This window comes from Seriola lalandi, unplaced genomic scaffold (genome assembly GCF_002814215.2).
Source record: "Seriola lalandi dorsalis isolate HSWRI2012SDOR001 ecotype SW California unplaced genomic scaffold, Sedor1 jcf7180002054570, whole genome shotgun sequence".
NCBI lineage: Eukaryota > Metazoa > Chordata > Actinopteri > Carangiformes > Carangidae > Seriola > Seriola lalandi.
In genome coordinates this window covers 1,615,776-1,630,360 of record NW_019525123.1, presented here as the reverse complement: position 1 = coordinate 1,630,360, position 14,585 = coordinate 1,615,776, and the positions used below count along the sequence as shown (strand labels likewise).

Below are 14,585 nucleotides of genomic sequence, written 5' to 3'. Positions count from 1 at the left end.
CGCAGGCCTTGCGTAACTCTCCTGCCTCTTTGTCCCTAAAGGAAGTGGATTAGAGGCTGTTTTCTGAGTTGGGACCTGGGATGATTAGTTAGGCCTGTTTAGAATGCATGCACTCACAGATGCATACAAACATGCACTCAAAACAGACGGGCTGGATGGGAGAATAGATGGTTTGTTTTTAAGACGCTCGTTATTTCGGTTTCCGCAAAATCATTGCAAATGAGATGATGCCTTAACGTTCTTTGATGCTAGCAGATCAGGCAACTTTCTTTCCTGCCTGCAGGTCAGAGTCGCTGCTAAATCAAAGTAATCAGGCACTTTGTCAATTTTATCAACAAGCCACCAAGAAAGAAAGACCTCCAGGTGATGTTTGGTGACCTGCCAAATTGGCTGTTTTAACCAGAATTTGGCTGGTGGCTAGAGTAAATCAAGTTTATTTATGTAATCCAATATCGCATCCAGTGTGTAAATGGGCATCACAGGCACACAACCGACAATGATTCCACACTCAACTCAAGATGTGTAAGAGGACAAGGTAAAAGTGTTTCTGTGAGCCTGTAGGCAGAGTGGTGCTTTGAGCTAAATGCTAACGTCAGAGTGACAACGCTAACATGTTGATGATTAGCAGATCAAATGTTGACCATGTTCACTTTTTCAGTTAGTACCCTAACATTTGATAATGACGACTAACCGCAAATTCCAAATGATGCAAATGTCATAAGTTTTGCAGGAATTTGGTCATAACCTATTGGACAAATTAAAATTTCAGCCTGATGATGGCGCTAGAAGGATAGTTCAGGGATTAGCAAAGTGGTTACAATTCATCCTGTGAGGTACTTGAGCGTCTGCACCAAATTTCATGGCTATCTATTCAGTAGCTGTTGAAACATTCCACTCAAAAAAGACAAAGAATGGACAGAAAGTGTAAGAAAAGATATTCAAAATACAATAGTGAGATCATTATAGGTCAGCTAGTTTCTTTACTCATACTTGTAGATCAAGCATCCTGATCTTTGATCTAGAAATGGTTGAGGTTTTTGATTTAACAACTTGATTTATATCATCATCTCCTGATCTTTGCCCCCTCATGGTCAAACATACATTGTAATTGGTAGTTTCCATTAGCCGAATATTAACACTCATGTGTATACACCCTTGCATACAATGGGCGAAGTTGAAGAATTATTAGAAATTTGATATATCTAAGCATATATCTCTTTACAAGGAGAGGCTGAAAGAAAGTGTCTGTTTCCTCCAGTGCCATCGAAGGGCCTCACCCTCGGCTGGAGGCCTGACAGCTCGCAATAGATGAACCGAGCCAAGTGCCCGCTGATCAGACAGCATGATTACACCATACATCACAGGCTCCCAACCACAGGCCTTTATACTGCCTAAATGAACCAGCATAGTGGACAACTGCACATGCACACACACACACACACACACACACACACACACACACACAGATCCATATCTTTGTGTTCGCACCCATAGCCCTTTTCTTCTTCACACACAGGTTGAATTCCCAAGCTTATAGAAGTATCTTGGCACATTTATGCATTTCCAAAGTTTCTGAAATAGGATTCTTGTTACCAGACAATTATATTCTTACCCCTAAAAAGTACCCCTCCTTTGTTTTTTTTTCACCCCCTCTCTTTCTTTCGCTCTCCCCTTAATGTTGAAGTCTGGAGAATTTATTAGAGATTAACTTGTCAGAGACAGCTTTTTCCACGGCTCACTTTACTACATTCATCATTCATACACACAACAGATAGCATTCCACAATTTATCACCATGGGCCCATCTCCTCATCAGTGAGTGTGTGTTCACATGCATGTGTGTGTCTTTGTACTATAAGTAACATCACCTGATTGTTCGTACCTTGGTGTGCACACGTTCACACCAGCGTGTGTTTGTTTATGGTATGATGGGTCCGTGTCTTTACGGGCAGACTTCCATGTGTCAGGCTGGCTGGAGCACACACACCCACACTTTTCCACATATGATCATAACTCATTCAGAGAGACGCACACACCTTGCTCTGGAAGCTTTCAGTCACAGATCATATACGTCTGTGCATGCGTGTGTGTACACACGAGGTCTGTGTGTATGGCCAACAAACTGTAGCTTAGATAAGATTAAACTTTTCTCATGTGAGGAAAGTTAAAATGCACAAAGTGAAATACACACTCTAGCACAGGAAACAGATTTTTCCCCTGATTAAAAGAAAGTAATAACTTACTTAAAACCCTTCAGCCAACATAAATATTAAGACACAAACCAACAGACACATTGTACATAAATTGAACGCATACTGACATCAACATGTTTTCACCACAGGTTTCTTTATAATGTCAGTTGCTATTACAGTATTCATTTTGTGTCTCTAACAAATTCCACTCAGAAAATCTCGAAATAGCCCTTTTTTATTATGCCTGACTTATCTGAGGGGTTTAAGTGTGATGCTAGAAGCTCTGTTATTTTCAAAGCCACATTCTTCCATACCTGCTAGCTTACTTTTTCATTTGCTCTCTGAAATGTAAAGCCATACTGAATCAGTAATGTCCTCTCTCATTCTTTGTCTCTCTGGGTCAGTCAAATATTTCTTTCCTTCGTCCTGTTCCCATAGTTATTTGTGCCATTTATTAAGATGCCTGCAGCTGTCCTTAGCATAAGTAGGCCAGGCAAACGCATACGCACATAAAGGGACATATACACATGCAAATACACACACGTGCACAGAGTGAGAGCCAGTGAGAAGTAGGGCAGATAAGCAGGCAGTATTACCAAAAGCCCTTGGATCTCAGGAGCAGACTGTCCCAGAGGAGCATCATGTCATAACAGCCCTAATTGCACAGCATTTAGGAATGCCTGCAGAGTTAACCTCTCAATGATGAGGGGTCGCCAGTGATGTCACCACTACCTCCTTGGATGCCCCCTCACAATCTCACATACACACCCTTGCATTCATTTCCCCCCATTGCCATCTCTGTATGGTGTGGGGTAATTGTCCACAAATGCTCTGGTGGCAATTAGACATGCAAGATTTACTCTCAAGCCAACCACTTCCAAAAACACAAGACTGTATCCCACTGAAAACTTCACTGCTCTTGTCATTTGTGCACTGACTGATGTTTTCCTGTATTTACTTTTGGGTTAACTAAATTCGTCGACCTTTGCCCTCTTTTCCAGGTGCAGTACAGTGATGCGCAGAGTGGTAAGGATTTTGTAACCTATTTGACCCTCTCCCCTGTGCAAATGACTTTCCACGGCACCGGGAGCACCCTCCAAGCCAGCCATGACCAGGTATGTGTGAGTATGTGTATTCAAGCGGCAGGAGGGTTGAATCCACTGTGCTTGTAGAAGGAGTGCAGCAAGGTCAAATATTGTAGATCAAAGTGTCCCAGGGAAGTGAATGAAAATGAATCTGAAAATCACTTGATACATCAGCAATCTGATTGGCTCTCGCCTGAACCTGGTAGCAAACAGTTCATACAGTTTCAGGGTTATGCGTCCAAAATGCACACAACTTTTCACTCAATTGAAATGCAACTCAGCTGCTGCAAAACAACCTGCAATGAGATGCCTGAAAATGTTTCCACGTAACAACAACCTTTGCAAGTAATATTGTTACAGTTGTATTGTATATTAAATCATGTGAGGAATACAGTGCCAGAAAACGGTGAGAAAATAAGGATCCTTTCTGGCAAATGAAAGTATTATTTCACTAAAGCCCAACCAAAACTGGATTTATTTATTTTTTTAAGGCCAATACAAATCGGATCTGGCTGATATTCTGTTTTTTCCGTTACATAAACATTTTGTAATTTTATTGTAAAAATAAAGATATTTTGCGGTTGAATATAAAACTTTATCATCATAGATGGCAGCAACAAGTTGATCATACATTTTGAACCATTAACATTAATGGATGTTAAATTATTTAGACTAATGACCGTAAATAAAAAACTCTATTGAGAAAAATAAATGTCAAATATGCATCAAAATTCTGCCAACAAAAATTTTTATAGCTGTAGTTTACTGCTCTGCAATTTGTTTTTGCCAACATACTGTACACACTGATGGCCAATAATGGCTGCTAATATCAGCCAGGCTCTGCTCTTTCGGATCGGCTTATACTGGTTTAGTGAAGTGTAGTATATAGTGTAGTATATAGGTCATTCTGTGAGGAGGCAGCAGTCCTCTATCCTCCTCTCTCCTCTAATTAACAGAGAAGACTTGGCTCTGCGGTTTTATTATGAATCACCAGAGCATCAGAACCACCTGTGATAATAATCGCTCATTGCATTTCTCTCTGACAAGCCTCTGTTCCTCCCACACACAGGCACCAGTTCACTGTGATTTTCAATCTATCAAAGTAATACCCATCCTCAAATCTGACGGAGTATCTCAACAACTTGTGGCGTAACCCTCATTCTCTCTCCCTCCCTCTCTCTGGTTTTCTCACTCACTCTCTCTCGCGTACACCCCATATTCAGAAGGAGGCTCTTTGTCTTGTGTTGCCCAAGCAGAAAACCAGTTGCTTACATTCTATCATCTAAACATAGGACGCCCCTTTGTTCAGCAGTCTTCAAAGCTTTAATAAAGGACCGGCCCGGCCCTGAATGGGACAGCTGACAGGGGGCTAGTGCCGCCACCGCTAACTGAGGGCCAAGCCAATATAGGCCAGGCAGGTCTGCGTCCTCGGGACCTGTTGTTGCCAGGAGCACTGGGGCATGACCGACTGTTAGAGAAGGCCTTTCTTTTCCTCATCTCAGTACAGTGAGGAGTACGACCACAAAGGGAGCACCTAACAATAAGGGGTCACCCTCAGCAGCCCCCAAACCCCGACACTTGTTGAACAAAGTGGGCCTGAAGGCGTCACACATTTGGTCAGCTTTACCCAGATGATGATGCACGCTGCTGTGAGTATTTGTTGACTTACTAATAAGGGCCTCAGAGTTACCTGAAATCTGTAGAATAGATTACCTCATGTGCTGCTGGACCTCGGGAATTCCCGTTGCGCACAATCAGATCGATCCACGAGCTGCCAATTAATAGTTCAGGGGAGATCCACGTGTTTCCTATGCCACATGTTGGCCTCGGCACCAATACACACAAACACACACCTTGCCTTTTTATCTGTGTAATTAGACATTATAAATCTCATGAGATGGAACAGGGGATCACTCAGCTAAAAAGTGATAAACCTTTCCTGGAGCCATTCTCTGTTGCTGTGCACACACACAGCTAACACAGTCACGTGTGGTGACTCCAGTCTGTTTCATTATACATCTCTCTGGGAATTTCCTGCTCTGTTATCTGCGCTCTCATGGAGGTTTATGTCAGGTAGACCGGAGCAACTGATATAGATCAACAGCCAAAGGAAATCCTCTCCACAAATCTCTGCCCATGATGTATGGAGGAAAGATGTGTAGGATATGGACAGCAGTTACGGATAAATGGCTGAGGAAACAGTTGGCCTCTTCATGCAAAATGACACTTGATGAAAAGGGAGCAAGATCTTGATTAATTTAATATGTGTCAGTATTTCCAGTTTTTTTACACTTCATTGTTTACAAACGCAAAATCCAATAGAAATTTGTGTCACTCGTGTATCCATTGAAGCCTATTGTTTCAAAAATGTGTTTCAAATTATTCAAATAATTCCATTGTGTATTCTTGCATTTTGAGCTTTATTTAGCAACTTTAGCAAGTCTTGACCACAAGTAAGAGTGGATAGCCATGGGTCCGATGTCAGGGCCTGCTATGGAAGTGTCAATAAGTCAGAAGTGTTTGAGTATTTGTGTTTGTGTAAACATTTGTTATTATGTTGTCACAAAACAGAGATTACAGCTTTTGATTATGACACTTAATTAGACCCTGTCAAATGGCAGTAAAACAATGACTTGAAGAAAAAACACACATGGCCCCGAAACACTTTTTACTGTCTTTATATTATCAAAGCTAATCTGTAATCAGTTAAACAACTTAGTGTCGAACAGTAACTATAGAAATTGTAATAACAATTGTAAAAAGGTTTACTGTAAATAATGATTAACGAGACGGTCTCCAGTTTGTGTCCAAAACCATGTTGTTTTGGTTTAAAACACGTGTCTCTTTTTCTGCCGTATCTGCTGTAGGATTGGGTTGCACCAGATATTCATAAATTTTACTACTTTTTAGTCAAATTTAATTTCCTATTTCTACATTTCTTAGTTTGTGTGTAAAGACCTTCCTAAGTTTTTAATGGCTACTAGCTAATTTAAAACCAATGAGTTACTAAAATGGGTTGCACCATTAAAACTTAATGGTCATAAATAAATTAATGTCTTCGGGAAAACATTAGTCGTGTGAAATTGGTTACTCGAAAACACATGTAGCAATCAAGGCAATTTACTATGTAAACGGAAAGTCAGCGTAGCATCACAAGCTGAAACCTAATTGCCAGAAATAACAGTTGTAGGGAACAGTTCTTTGTAAATTATGCATCTTTTTTTAATTATTTATATAAGCATATATGCAGAACTGAGTATTTCAGAGTTTAGAAAATGTTTTAAAATATGTGATTATGCTAACCTAGCTAACTCTAGTTATTTATTCTGATGCTAACAGCATACTGTTTGGTATTATAGAGGTGTAATATCTCATTTTTGTTATTAACATCATTATTAAATAGCATTTGATCAAACCAAAGTTAATATTACCTCATTTAAAGAGATCATATCTTATCTTACCAAGCTCAGCTAAGTGAGTTTTGTCACTTGGTTCAATTTGCTACACACCAGTTCCACCTGGAAGTTCTGCATGTGTAAATATTTAGAAACAAGTTATCCCTACACAAGAAGTCATTTGTGTGGTGCAATCTATTTTAATTGAATTATGTGTAAATTTCTACTTAGTGAACACTTAACGTCATAGCTGGACGAAGTTTAAACTTAGGAATAGCTGGAGCAACCCGCTCCTGGTACACCAGGTCATGATCCCAGTTAAGGTTTTCTGTCGTGCGCTGTTTTGTGTACATTTTTTTTTAAAATTGCATTCTCAGTGTCTTTGGACACAAGTGGAAGAGTATATCTGTAACCCACTGGATTGTATGGGAATAGTCAGTAATAGAGAATTAATTACCTGTAAAAGGTACAAAGTTGGTGATCCGAGAGTAAATCATTTGTGTAGCCTTCCGTTGAACAGTAAACAATAATGATCGAGAGCAGAGGTGTTGTCAGTATAATTTTACAATGGTCTGCTCTTTATCAACAAGTGCAAACACACACAGAAGCACCTACACATAAACACACACCACAGTGCTTAGGTGCCATAATCCTTGGCCTTGTGCAGACATTCCTGGAGGGCCTGTATGTGTGAGAGATATACAGCTGAGTGCTCTTTTTGACCTTATGTGCCATCTATTCGGTGCCATCTGCCGAACACATGTGAGCCCGTAGGCTGCTGCATTGGCTGAAAGTCGCCTGGAGCCAAAGATGTTTGTCAACATATCCTCCATTTTAGTTCTAAATTATTTTTGTTAATAGTTTCAGCCTTGGGTTACACTATGTTTAGTTAATATTTTAAAGGAAAGAGATGAGAAGGGAAAAACTACACCGTCAAGCAGCTTTTCTTCACTGAACAGAAGCACTGTAAAACAATGTTTAACCCTGGTGTGTGTGTGTGTATATGTAAAGCCAGTCTCATGTTCTCAGCTCCCATATTCAGCTGCAGGTTTATTTTTAGGTGACCTCTTGTTGGAAGCGCACTCAAGCTTACAACCATGAGTTACTCCGTGACCACAAACTTCCAGCCTTGCTGTCTGCTCAAACACTCTCAAGGCTGTATCAGTTTTGCTCGGTTAAATCCGCACTCACTCAATTGATATCTGTCTGTTACGAGGCCAAATTATAGACCATGGCACTGGGATATATTTAGACTTTCTTTTTTCCTACATGCTTTTTAGACAGGCTGATTTCTGTGTTTGTTCTGCAGAGCTGAAGTAACTCTCTGGCAGTCCCTCTGTGGCGGCAGTGGGACACCAGGGGGGCCGAGGCCCACTGAGCTGTGTGTGAGGTGTTGCTGGTCCAACATGAGCGGCCCGCAATCGAAGATGACAGGGTGACTGTTGTCTGCCACCAGACTCTGTGTGTATTTGTGTGTGTGGGGTTGCTTTGCGTGCAGTAATGTCCTCAGCTGAGCCACCCTGGGTCCCAGGGGCCCTGTCTCTCAGATTGTCAGCTGTGGCTGCATGGGTTTCCTGCAGCAAGAGCACATTTTGGCTGATTTGATATGACATGCTGGACATCAGGATTAGAATGTGTTGTAGAAGTGCTTTCAGGTAATGAGGCCTGCTGTTTTGGATTTTTTTCAGGATTTATTTCTTGTGAACTGCACCACGTTTTTCCAGGTGTTCCTGGTGTTACTGAAAATGTTATTTTTCTCTCTCCTCTCTGCAGTTTGTCATCTGGCTGTAATGCAAAGTTTTCTATAGCACGCTGATGAACTGATTTTATGTACTGAGAGAGTACCACTCTAACCCTTGTGGAAAAAGCCTTTCACAAGGCCGACATTACCTTACCAAAACACCATTTGGTCACATTCTTGCTCTCTTGACAGTTTCTGTTATCTTATGCGAGATCCACAAACACATACAGATAACCATGCACCAGGTTACCCAATCCTCCCTAAAGAAATCAATCATTGGACGGTTCTGCTAAAATTAATTGGGCATTTGACCTTGTCCCTGGTATGTGGATTTTTGCTGCCAGCAGAGTTGCGATGTTGAAACAAAGGATGAAGGGACAGGGCTGTAGGGAGCTGATAATTAGGGCCAGTGGTGAGTGTATTTATTTACATGTTGCACACATTCCTTCGTTCATTTGTTTTGCTGGAAATGTGTTGAAAATGGACTTAAGTGAGGGAAGAAAGATTGACAGTAGGAGAGTGTAGTGGCAGCGAGAGGATAGACGGGGCTGATTCATGGCGTGGTGACTGCTGGGATGGTCTTCAGAGATCCCCCACGGAGCTCAGGAGAACAGCAGGAGAGGGAGCTGCAAAGGGGAGGAGGTTGCACAGGCCTTGTGTTTGAAGTCTTCCTTCCCGACTGGATCGCAGACGTTACCCCAGGCTGGGCTCCTCACGGGGGGTCCCGCTGGAGTGTTACCCAACCAGGCAGGCAGCTGTCGGACAGCCTCTCCTCCCTGCTTATCTGTCTTGTCTATCTCCTCTTTATGTGCCCGTGTTGTGTAACCAAACACAGCACCTGGACGTATCCTAAATCACTGTATGTGGAGAAAACAGGGGAGTGGGACCTGATCGGCACTTACATAGCCTGAACGTTTTGAATGAATGCAGAGCAGACATTTCTAGGTCTGACTAATTTCATAACCCTCTGCCAGTGTGGTTTAAACATGCTGATGTGACGGTATTGCAAGGAAGCATCAGTCAGTTAACAGACACCAGTTTTATAAAGGCAACTTTTGATGCTTTTTAACTAAATCTTGTAACGATCTGTGAATGAATGAGTTGATTGACAGCTGTATGTGTATAGGCTCGTTGAAAAATCTCATGACACATTCTGTCAGGGTTTGGAAAAAGGGTTTTTGTCACCATTTTCCACTTCAACTTCACGCCGACATGTTATGTGAATATCTGAAGGAAAAATTTGGGTCAAAACATAACACGCCAAGAGCTTGAAAAGACAGCTAAATATTTGGCTAATATCAAGTCACAGCTGAGTGCAGTGATCCAAACCTTTGGCCTGCAGGAGCGTTCATCTGTTGCCTCTATGAGCTGAGCCAGTCCAACATCTCCTCAGCCACATGGAAATGGATCATAAGTGCTGTTACAGCCCAAAATATGAAAAATGGAGACCTCCCTCATTTAACAACACAAATTCCATCTGTACAGCTAATGTAACTAAGAAGCCTAAGCACATGTGACATCGTGTTGGTGATGGTCTCCATTTGTGACATTCTGTACACCTACCAACTATTTTGAATAGAAGTAACATTCTAGTTAATATCATATGATTGAATCTTGACTGGAGCATTGGTATTACCAGTAGCTGTAATGGTAGGAAATTTAAACAAATCAAATTGATAATTAATATCACAATATATACACATACATTACAGATTTCTTTTTTTTTTTTTACATGACATTTAAAGCCATTCTGACATATCCTGTAAAATCCTGTTTCTAGGTTTACATGTACATGTGATGCAAGTGTGTATTCATTAAATCAGTCTGACATTTACTACAGGATGGTGAATATGGATCACATACCTGTTGCTATGGCCGTAGAGCTTGAATGACTTATCTGCTGAAGGAAACAATATCAGCAATATGGTTGGCTCCTCTGGTCTGACCTGAGTAAAATAATAACCACCAGGCGCAGTGATACACTTTTGTGGTATATAACTTCGTATAGATGCTGCTTCATGTAGTAATTTAAGATTTGAACTATGCTTTGCCAGTAACACAGTTGTGTTGAGCCAAATGTAAAGCGTATAATATTAAAACTAGCTGAGAGGCCTTTGTGTTGTGGGTCGAGGTTGGAAAAGTTAGACATTAATCCTTGATTGAGCTGAAAGTTTTTACTTGTTTGCTTTGCTCCATTAAGAGAAATTGGAGCCTTATGAGGCCTAATGTGTTTGCTAGAATCTTGCAAATAAATTTTACGATTTTTGGAAAGTGGTCTGAGCTATGAATAACAGTAAAATCTCTTTACTATTTAATATTGACGTGTGACTGGCAATGACTTTGATTGATTTAACTACCGTATATGCACGGCAAAAAACGTGGCTTTGCAAGCTGCAAGTAACATATTAAAGGTGAAAATCTTTATTTTAGTTGTGGATTGATGGCTGTCTTTGTATTGTTTCTAAACTAAACTTTACTTTTTTTGTGATATTTACAACTTTAGCCTTTCAAATTGAGGTGTTACAAATACATAAGGAGATGTTATGATTGCAGTTTTGCAGCAGGAGGCACATGTTTGCATAGCGATTATTCGTCACTATAATTAGTCCACATCACACAGAACCAGAGGGGGAGCAGTCACAGAGACCTCCCTTACTCCCGCTCAACACCACCTTTCAAAGGAGCTCATACCTTGCCTACCTCCCCAACACCACCTCACCCAGCACTCCCACTGTCAGACCTACAAGGCCCCCCCCCCGCTCCCGTCCCAGGAGAGAGGACAAAGTGAAGCATCCACGGAGCGATCCATCACTCCTGCCTGTCTTCCCACATGCCCTCCTCAGGAAACACCTTTCAGACCAGGAGATTAGAGTGCGACGGGAGAAGAGAGGGAGCAGTGAAAGAATGATGGAGGAGGAGGGAGACAGGGTAAACGATTCAGAGAGGCAATGAGAAAAAGAGGGAGAGGAGCTGGAGAGAAACTGATTGAGTGGGATTATGAGAGATTGATGAGGACAGGGAATGAAAAAATGGGAGATAGAAGTGACTGACTCTTTTTCTTTGCGCGCCAGAGGAAGCAGGGACCAGTGGGGAGAGAATAAACATGAACTTGCCCATTAGGGGACGTGCTGATAGTTCAGAGTGGCCCCTTGGAACATTAGCATGTCTATTAAGGGCGGACATGGTGTGGAACTAAACACACACATGGACACTTGAGCGTTGTACTGTGCTTGATTTACTTTTAAACAGAGTATGGAAGATAAACAACAAACTAACCGGCCATGCTGGAAAACGGAAACTTCAAAATTAAATGTGGTTTTGCAGGCGTTGTCTTGCACTGAATCATATGTTAGTCTTTCTGTAACGTTAGGGCTGCAGCTACTGATTATTTCCTCTTTTTTTTTTTAATTAATTTTAATGACATTAATACAGGGTTGGTGGTACAGTTAATGGTTCTGACATACACATCGTGAACATGGTGTATAAGGACAAGTTGCACTGAGCAATCGAAAGAAAAATAAATAAATAAATAAAATTCTAACTCGCATATATGGAAGTGAGAAATTCAGTTCACAATAGACAGGGAGGGAGTGTTCTGTACTCAATCACTGGTGCTCTGAGCCAAGTTTTCATCAGACCTTGTAAAGCTCCAAAAGAGCTCCCAGCGGACTGTCCCATCTTCCATGTTCCCCTTCAGTCTATTAAGCATAGACTCATAAGATGCTATCACCACCATGGCATTCATCCAATCCTTCAGGGCCAGTAATACAGCAGCTTTCCAATGTCTTAAGATAATTCTGGAGGCTGTAACCAATCCTACCATAATAACAGAAAATATCCCTTTTGATACATTTGGTATTTGAGATCGATCCCCTTATTTCCATTTTTTTAATAAACTATTGATTACCTAATGGATTCATCAGTCTCTAAAATGTCAACTTATTGGAAAATCTGCAGTCATACAAAATCGAGAAAGGAGATTGATGAATCTTATATTCAACTAATTACGTTAAATAATATATTTGCATTACTTTCTTTTGTAATATGGGTAATAGACAGCATTTCAAAAAGGTTATCATCACCGCCACCGGTCTGCATGTGACTCATGTCATGTTTATGGAGTAGTAAGGATCCATTCAGTACCTGAGACTTGAATGAAAAGAGAAATGCATCACTCAATTTTACTCATAAGGCCTAAAGAAAAAAAAAAGCAACATTTACGGAGGATGATTAAGCAGGCTTCAATTTACCCATAAGTGCCGGCTAACCAGATGATCACTGCTGTTCTGCACTAATGAAAACAAAAAGGAAGTCTTCTGTGTCTGCGCTCCAGGCTCTTGCCATGTGTTGGTAAAGTATGTGCTAGAAAGTAATTTGACCCTTTTTAGTTGTCAGAGATGTGTAAAATTGTCAGACACTCAAATATATGGTGACCATGACCGATAGTGTTACCCTACTTGTCAGTTTAGATTAAATTCCATAACCTGGAGTCTCTCTGAAAGCTGAATTGTTGACATGTGATACGTTTGGACAGCTGAAAACACAGAGGCCAAGCCCACAACTGATGGTAAATGTAATTTTATTTGTATTAGTAGCAGTATTATCATTGTAATCAGATATTGTTTTTTATTTTGTGCTAATTTTGTGAAGGTGGGTTGAAGGGATGATGGGAAGCATTTTTTAAGTATAATTTATATCTGTTTATGTGTATACAAATTAATTGTTCTCCCTCCCTGTTGCTTTCATACCTGTCAGACCAATGTGATTGCTTTAAGGCAACCAAAGGTGTTAGATTCATTATCACCTCCATGCTAAGAGGAGCAAGATGTTTTGGCAGCGACCTTGCAGCCGTCAGCGCAGTTAGGCTATGTGTGTGATTTCCCACACACACAAATTTGGCATGGATAAAGGTCTCTAAACCAATCACACCTCTCTTCACTCATCACCCCCGTGGGAGGCGTAAGCAAACCAGGCTGCTAATTCGCTACCTACCGCTCTTTTGTAGTGTCTCGGACTCATTAACTTAATGTCATTTGATACTGAGTGATAGTTCGCCTTGCTGAAAAGGTCCCCAAGATAAGGGCCAGGTATTTTTCCTCTGCTTTGCCATCTCCCGGTGACAATGTGTGAGTTATGTCACCTGTGGAGAAAACACCTTTTCTGACACCAAAACAGTTAGGTTTTCACTCTGAAAAGGTTAACGTTGCACCTTTGTTTCATAACAAGCATTATGTAAATTGTTCTACTGTCCTTTGTTGATGTGGTAATGAATATCTAGTTTAGCCCTTTAGAAATACTCATCCTCACACACAGTTGATAGGATGATCTGCGTGAAGCTGCCTTATCTCATGATACCCTGCTAACCAACATCTTATAAGATATGAAATATACATATAAAACAGAGGACCACAAGCCTAGTCTGACATTGTCAGTCTTGCCCCACGAGTGGGAGAGTTGCACAACACATTGAACTTCTATTGTGCAACTCTGCAAGGAAAAAGCTTTAAAAAGCCGTTTAACTTGATACGTGACACACGTCTTGTGGTTAAAAACTTCTGAGAATTAATCATCATAAGAGTGCACCAGAATCACACTCTGACAGTAATTGCAGGCGTACAAGTTTACCACATAGACAAAAACAACCGCATATCTACATAGAGAAACACACACATACACACACTCTTCACAAAGACCTGTATTGTTGGTTGTAATTGTACTATTTTTTTTTCTTTCCTGACTTAATGAAATCCAATCTCCCAGATGCTTAGATGCTATTTGTTTGTGAAAGTTGTTTTTGATTTCCATCGTACACAGTATGATTATGGTATGTTCCTCTAAAATCGCAAGCTATCACTCCCAATTTCACTGACAGGTCCATAGCCGTACGATGCCCCTCCTGCCCGATACAGAATTACTATGAGTGATTTACTTAACCCTAACTACAACCAGGGGGCAAAAAAGATGAGCATTTCTGCTTTGGCAGTTATGAATTGGGCTCTAAATGACCCTTACTGTTCAGTGGCAGATAATGACGCTTCCAGTGGTGGGAGTCGGGTCGTTAATGTCCCGCGTTAGGATCAGTGCTCTCTGGCTGCATACTGAGTTATGGAGATGAGCGTAGCGACTGGGGAATGTTTTTCTGTCTGTCTGAGCACCCCCCCTTTCCTGCCACC

The 14,585-nt window shown here is 41.0% G+C and overlaps 1 protein-coding gene across 1 annotated transcript in view; it reads left to right on the top strand.

Moving 5' to 3' along the window:
- The window catches only part of stau2 (staufen double-stranded RNA binding protein 2), an 86,804-nt gene that overhangs the window by 57,301 nt on the left and 14,918 nt on the right, over positions 1-14,585 (top strand). The window contains exon 13 of the mRNA XM_023416981.2: positions 3,193-3,306. Coding sequence (XP_023272749.1) covers positions 3,193-3,306 — 114 coding nt within the window. The remainder of the gene's footprint in view (positions 1-3,192; positions 3,307-14,585) is intronic.